Source organism: Convolutriloba macropyga, unplaced genomic scaffold (assembly GCF_964194025.1).
Source record: "Convolutriloba macropyga unplaced genomic scaffold, txConMacr16.3 SCAFFOLD_6290, whole genome shotgun sequence".
NCBI classification, from domain to species: domain Eukaryota; kingdom Metazoa; phylum Xenacoelomorpha; order Acoela; family Convolutidae; genus Convolutriloba; species Convolutriloba macropyga.
In genome coordinates this window covers 1-7,593 of record NW_027449335.1, presented here as the reverse complement: position 1 = coordinate 7,593, position 7,593 = coordinate 1, and the positions used below count along the sequence as shown (strand labels likewise).

Sequence of the window (7,593 nt, the reverse complement as noted above, 5' to 3'; positions counted from 1 at the left end):
GAACTTCCGTGCCCGGGTGGACCTCATGCCGCACGAGGAGGAGGTGGGGAATGGCCTCACCTACCTCTTGTCCTCAAGCTCACAGGACGGCGACGACATGGACGACGTGTAGCTGTGATCGCTGAGAACCCGCAAGCCGCGGGCTTGGGTGGTTGGTATCAAATTCGGCTCGAGAGAGAGAGGGGAGAGAGAGACGAATTGTAAACGGAGTTTCCACGGATTAGCTCAGAGGCAGGCCACCCCTGCCCCCGCCCCCGCCCCCTGCCCCTGCCCCCTCCCCTTCCCGCCCCTCAGGAAGTAGCACACAGTGCGGTTCAGGCTGCTGGTAGCCTGCCCGATGCAGTGTAGTGGCGTGGAGTATGCAGGGCCCTGTCGGGTGTGATGGTGGAGCAGAGTGCCTTGGCAGTACACCACAGGCAACAGTGGCTTCTGGGCACGTGTCTGTACTGTAAGCGGACCGCCCGCCAATCACCAGCTGAAACCCTTACCACTGAAGATGGCCAAGGACACGGAGCTCACGGAGTTGGTGTAACTCGAGCAGCACTAGGAGGGCTTTGGGGGTCCCACAGATGGACCGGCCCCGGCTTTCCACCGTTTTGAAACCTCCAAAGACGGGTGACAACGCTTCTGAGGAGCTGGCGTCTGAGGCAGAAGACGTCAGTGAGCAATATGAGGGCTGTGGGGGGCGGTGGAGGCGGGCGGCAGTGGCAGCGACTTCACAGTCTAGAGCAGATGGGGCAGGGCAATGGCAGACATGCCTGATGAGCTGCTCTCCATGCCGGAAGCTTGCAGCCTGCTCACACCACCCTCTGGGCTTCCCTTCCAAGCTCACCGGGATTTAAGCTTCATTACAACCTACGGTAGCTGCGGGTCCAGGGGGTGAGGACACCTCCTCAGGCCCCGGAAGAGGAGCCTTCTTAGTAGAGCCGCCTACAGGATAGGACAGACATCGTCTGCCGCAACACCGGCGAGGCAACGTTGGGGGCAGCCCCCGCCCGCCCCACCCCGTCCTTTGTAGTCCTTCCTACGTGTCACAGCCCTCTATTGTTCGTTGCTGCTGCGGCCATGGTTTACTATGCTAGATTCAGCCCACCCAACCCAGGCATCTACCAGAAGATGGGCTGCTAGGTCCGCGCTAGAAACTGCGTATACACAGCCTGTGCGCGGGGCACCGGCCAGCACTTCCTCCCTTTTGCCGTGCTGTGCAGCCCTCAGATGCCGCCCGATAGGTTCTGACAATCTGGTGGGACAGCCAGCAGAAGCCGGGAGGAGAGGAAATGCAGGTGGAGCTAGGATCGCTAGCGTTTCCGTACACACTTGCGCGGATGTTCATTGGTGAGCTCCTTGGAGGCCACAGGTGGCTAGCAGTCCTCACAATTGTTCTTGCTAAAGTACCTCTGCAGGTGACCATACATCCAGCACCCGACGCAGAAGCCTGGACGCAGGCCAGCCAAAGAAGGACCAAGAGGTCAGGTGGGACTTGCGGCAGTGAAGCACCTGTGTCTCTGGTCACAGCTGGAAGGCATGTGTGATCTATATCAACACGTCACGGATAATTTGGTGACATGCATCAGCGTTAAGCGGCAACTGAAGCGAGACGAGTTACCTGCGGAGCCCTCAAGGCCGGTAAGGAGAATACAGACGCCAGCAAGGGCAATCCTGAGGTACTTTAGGCCATCGTGTACGCCTGTGAGCAGGCAGCAAGAGACGAGACCGGCACCCAGGACCCACGCAAATCGCTTGGGGGGTGCCGGCTTCCACTGTGGCGGCTTTGGCAGCGTTATCAGGGTTCCCAGCACCCCATACGGTGCGAGAGGTGTGAGCCGAACGCAGCTGCAGATACCATCTGGGATCGAACATCGTGACGGCAATAAAGGAAACATCAGCCGGCAAGTTCACATGCACAACACGCAGACGGATGTTCCATACGCCTCATGCTGCGGCTCTCAGGAGACAACGCTTTCCACGGCCGCATGGAGTGTTGCTGATAGCCCCGGCCCCCGGTGGACAAGCTGCCCGCGATGCCCCGGAGTCCCCGGGCACTACACCATGCCTATGCCCCTGTCGCGAACATGCACTGGGTGGGAATAAAGGCAATTAAGCTCGCCAACTGGCCGTGGAGCATTCCCGGCTGGATCCGGCGGCAACCGGATTTGAGGCCGTGTTTGCCTTTCCTCGTTCTGGCTTGCTGCTGGCCTACGCAGGCGTATGCGCCGCGCGTCAATTATAGCGGCTAAGTACGTTGCGAATGGAAAGCACTTTCTCGTGCTCAAATCACACTTTGAGAGACCAGATCGATGGCTCAGGTGCTAGAGCCCCCGGTAAGGATCAATACGACCGTGGTTCGAACCCCACAACCCTCGAATGGCTGACGCGCTCAAATCGGTATGGCACAAAACAGGCTTGGCAGTACAACGAGTACTATCGTGGCGAGTAACCCGTGTACCCCGGCGTATCGTGCTACCGCCGTACCTCCCAGCGTGCATGCGCGCGGGTGGCCAGACTCACCTCCCACAGCGGTAGCACTGCAACCCACTTGACGACGTCGAAGGAGTTGACGCCACGGTACGGGAGAACTAGCTCTAGGAGTAGCACGGTCCCAGGCGGTAGCGTTCAGCAGCCCGGCCCTCGCCCTCACAGCATTCTCGTTCATGTACTGTCTGCCGGGGGTTCGGCCTCTGACTTGGCTGCCCGAAGCGAAACATAGGCATCGTGAAGAATGGAGCTCTGTCCGGATCCACGGCGATGTCGGAAGCAGCAGCAAATGAAGCGGCTTCCGGATCCTTGGCAGAGTCTGAACTGTTCTTCTGGTCGCCATGTCCGGCAGCAACCTCGTCCAGGTCGTCGCCCCACGCATGTGCACGTGCCTCAGATACGCGAGGGTCACTCCCACCCGTGGGGATGAGCCCAACCTCGGCCGCCTCAGCGACCGCGCCTTGTCGCCCCCAGCCCATGCTCCACAATATGCGTCTCAGGTAAGCTATGAACAAGCAGACTGACTCGGTGATGGTAGCTGCCCTCTAGAGAAGGACCAACAACGCCAAGGAGCGCTGGGCTGGTCGCCGGTCGAAGTGGGGGCAAGCCGCTCGCGGTTGTGACTTGTGTGCAACCAGCTTGCGAGTGCGAGTACATGTCGTGTACCCGCACGTACATAGGTACTTGTAAGTCGTAACAGAATAGTGCAGCATTTCCTGCTACAGTACCCCTAGCTAGTAGTTGTGGTGCTGAAAGAGTCCCACCCGAGGTCAGGGCCCAGGAGGTATACGGTAGGTACATACGGCCTTAACTAAACTCGCGTAGCTATAGATCGGACCATGCATGAATAGTCGCATCTACCTAGAGAGGTACTCCCGGGGTACCCTGCGGTAGGTACCTATAGCATCAGAATAGGCACCCAATGGGTTCCCCCCTGATGTATTTAGGTAGGTACTCTAGGTACCGTACCGTCACCATACCGCACTGTCACCGTGTTAACCCAACATGTTTACTCGTACGTACAACCCCTCAGATCAGAGCGCGCGAACGGTATTTGTAATTTCGCCGTTCTTTGGCTCTAAGTAATCCGCAGAGACATCGCAATTCGCAGTGCAGTCGCAGAGGTCTGTTTAACACAACGCTCCTCGCTCTGGCTGGTGGGCTGGACTCAGAGGCGCCTACTGTTCTGACTCCTCGGACACCTAAGGGATACGGGAAGTGCAGCTGCTGCTGACTTGTTGCTCCCAACCTTTGAGCAATTCTGCGCTGCCTTCTCAGTCTTCTTTGCTGTCTCAGAGCTGACCTAGTCGCTGGTTCCCTTCGTCCGGGATCTTGTCTCACAGTGCACCAGCAGCATCAAGATCGTGCTTCCTGATGCCCTAACACTGTTTGTCAAAGCATCACAACAATCACTCATAAATTGACGAGGAGGAGCCGGGTGTGAGTGGTTAGGAGGGCACAGCCGCACGACGACACCGCTGGACGGCCCAAGAGGTGCCATTCTTGTGTCCAGCTTTATTCCTTTTACACGTTGGCGAGCTATTGCCAGGGCTACACTTGAGTTGCTGGAGACCGCAGTCCCCGAGATTCTCTGTAGCTGTTGACGTGGCTGACTGTACTTGGGGGCGATGATCGGCTAGGGGCTCGCGCTGCAGGCAAACCGGAGCTTAGGGCACAACTCTGGTGCGTGATCCCGGGAGCTGGCAGTGAACCGGGAGGACTCCGGCGACAGAGCGCGGGACGGCAACACAGTCTGAGCATGGCACGCGCTCAGGGCCAGCCAGGATGATTGGTACCAAAACACAAGCCCACACGAGGGAGGGCCTGGAGGCGGCGATCTCACCCGAGCAACAGCTCAGTCACACACCACGGCAGCCTATTCTCTTCGCAACTGATCACGGCCTCGCAGGTACAGGTGTCGAGGCTCCAGACCCTGAGGGTCCCGTCGTACGAGGTCGAGATGACGCGCGCCCCGGGGCCCAGGGAGGCCACCCAGGTCACCTGCCCCCAGTGGCCATCCAGCCAGGCCTCCTGCTCGCCACTGTCCAGGTCCCACACTATCAGAGTCCCATCATACGATCCCGAGACAATCTTCCGGCTGCTGCGGCCCACTCGCACGGTGCACACGGCCCCGACCAGGGCGTTATGCCCGCACAGCACGTGCTCGCACGAGCCGTCTACCGTCTGCCAAACCCTGAGGGTGAAGTCGCTGGAGGCCGAGACCACCCGGGTGTCGCCCTCCACCTCGGCCACGGCGTGGACAGCATCGGTGTGACCGACCAGGGAGACGACGTGGTGGAAATCCGGGGCGCGGACCCAAAGCACCCCGTCACTACAGGCGGAAACCAGGCCGCCGTTCTCCAGGGCGCAGAGGTGCTCCACCTGCCAGAACAAAACGACGTAGGGTGTGAGCCATGGGGTCGGGTGTGAGCTCACGGGGCGGCGCTGGCAGACCCATGACGGGGCGAACAGTACGGGTGTTGGGGGCCATCTGCAGGCATAGGCGGACGGGGCGAGGAGAGATGGGGGACGGGGAGGGGAGGAGCAGGGAGGATGGCCAGGGCTGCATAGAAGGCCATGACGAATGGAGACGGGCGGCAGTGGTGAAAGGGGGGAGGGGACTGTTGGAAGCAAGGCTGATAGGGAAGGCAGACACTCCAAGGGATCCGGGACGGTCATGACTAGTGACGGAGGAAGTGGTCCGAGCTCCCGTAGCTCAGCACCTTGTCCTGGTGGCCTCGCAGCACTGCCAGGCAGCTGCCGGTCTCCAGCCTCCACACCCTGACAGTGGAGTCGTCGCACGCGGTGGCGGCGCACCCGCTGTTCTCCCCCTTCAGCAAGGCCGAAGCGTTGACGGCGCAGCTGTGCCTCATCGTCTTCAGGCACTCCCCCGCACTGGACCACAGCTTGAGGGCTCGGTCCTTCCCGCAGGACAGGTACTGCCCCTGCTGCCCCAGCGAGGTCACATGAAGGACGCTATCTGTGTGCTGGTGGCAGTACAGCTCCCACACGCGGTCCTCCAAGCTTAGGATGCCCACCGTGTCCGCCCCGCTCTCTCCAAACGCCACTGCCACTCGCTGCGGGGGGTTGGTGGGGCGGCGGCTGGTGTCTTCCACGGGTGAACTGCTGGTGGGCACGTGGGCCTTTCCCGGATGTGCGGCCTGGCAAACACGGGGCCGGGCATTGAGTGGCCCGGGACAAGAAGCGCTGGGGCCAGGCAGGCCTCGCCGCCCCTGGGGGCCACCGCCGTGAAGGATCATAAGAGAGATCCGCACCAATGAGGGACTGCTGAGCTCAAGCACGTGTGAAGGCGGGCTGAAGGGTAGGCGGATGGCAGCCGGAAAGACTGAGTGAGGCGGATGGCCCAGTCACAGCGAGCACGCGGTGGGGAGGAGAGAAGCATCAGCAGAGTAACGGCGAGGTAGGATTGAAAGAAGCCGGGATCCATGGCTTGACGGTTTCGCAAAAGCAGCGCGGCTCAGGAACGACAGATTCCGACCGGCATTGGCGTCTGTGCTGGCGTGCACCGCTGGGTGGGGCGGTGTGAGCAGGGCCAATGTTGAAAAAAAAAATCCGGCGACTTTGAACGACTGCAACGGTCTGTGCGTATGTGTGTCTTAGGGAAGGCGGGGGGGGGGGGGGGAGCCCGGGGGATTGACTGTCTGTGCCTTGAGGAGACTTGACGGCGCTCATATTGAGGCAACAGCAGAGGGTCAGTGCGGGAGGAGCAGCACTGGAAGAGGAGGGCGAGGGCCGGCGGGGCCGGCGGGGGGGGGGGGGGGGGGGGGGCGCGGACCTGTAGTGCGGAGAGCTGTCCCTGCACCTCCTGCAGTTCTTCCCGCGTGTGCAGCAGCTGCCCCTGCGTGACCTCCAGCTGCAGTTGCATGACCTTCTGCTCTGCCCGCGCCTCCCTGAGCTCCCTCTGCGTCATGAGCAGGTGCTCCGCTAGGGTCTCCCGCAGGTGCTGTGCCATAGCCCCGCGGGACGCCCACGTGTTACAGCCCTCAAAGGGGCAGCGCTCCCATGCATGATGGCACTCCCGCTCGTGCTCTGCGACCTGGTCCACTGTCAAGAGTGTCTGACATGACTCAGCGCCAGTGGCCGCCAGCCACTGTCCACTGTTGCTCCGCTTCAGACCAAACCTAAAACCACAGATTCCACACGTCAGACAAGGTGACCCTTTGCAGGCGAAAGCTGCAGTCGAAGGCCGGACTGTGCCGGCCTGATGACGCTGATGCTGATGACGCGCATCACGGAAGGAGCAAGGGGGAGGCTGTGGAGACAGGGCTGGATGACAGCCGGGGGGGGGGGGGGGGGGGGGAAGGGGGGCGGAAGGGGAGGGGGCAGACAGATTAGTGAGGTCTAGCTGCTGACAGAGTGACAAAGAGAGAGGGAGAGAGAGAGGGAGAGACGGAGAGAGACAGAGAGAGGGCTTTGGCAGGACACGGCGGGATGCGGACTCATGACTTTAGCTGGCAGTAAGCCGGCAGAAAGGGATGCTGAAATCATGGTGGGTCGCACACAGGCGGAGTGGCGCATACCGGCAATGAACTTTCAGTTCGCCTATCATGCTCCGCAGAGCCCAGTTGGGCGCAGGACTGCTGCCTCCACTGCCAGATCAGTGGGGTAACACTCAGCATGGCGGCATTGCAAGGGGGTGGCCGAAGCCGGAGGGAGTGCGGGGCGTGGAGGGCGATGGCAAGGGGGGAGGGGTGGGTTACGGGGGCAGAGGATATCCAGGGAGAGAGCAGTTGGGAAGTGTGGGGCAGGGGTCTGTTCTTGGGGCACTCGATTTCCATTGATCACGGAGGGCACGGCAGACCAGCAGCGGACCTTTGCCTGCACACTGGACACTCCGGGGGTCCTGGCAAGAGCTCGCCGAGCACAGTCCTCACAGAAGTTGTGGCCACACAACAGCGTGCAGGCGTCCTTCATGACGTCGAGGCAGATGCCGCAGTAGAGCCCGCGGGACGGTGGCCATGCCCACACCCGTGTCCCCTCTGGAGGCACCTGCGACGCAGCAGGTGCATTTCTCTCACTCAGCTGTTCGCTCTGTCCAATGCTCTCCCGCCCCGCCCTCCTCCCCGGCCCCTTGGGTCTGCCCCCTTCCAAGCCCAG

At 61.3% G+C, this 7,593-nt stretch overlaps 1 protein-coding gene across 1 annotated transcript; it reads right to left on the bottom strand.

Moving 5' to 3' along the window:
* Positions 1–4,176: 4,176 nt before the first annotated feature.
* Positions 4,177–6,471, bottom strand: LOC142354966 (uncharacterized). Its single transcript, XM_075407293.1, has 3 exons — positions 6,272–6,471; positions 5,199–5,636; positions 4,177–4,857 (listed from the first exon to the last, which is right to left on the bottom strand). Exons 1-3 carry the CDS (start codon positions 6,446–6,448, stop codon positions 4,315–4,317), a joined length of 1,158 nt encoding a protein of 385 aa, XP_075263408.1. The 5' UTR covers positions 6,449–6,471; the 3' UTR covers positions 4,177–4,314.
* Between the last annotated feature and the right edge of the window lie 1,122 nt (positions 6,472–7,593).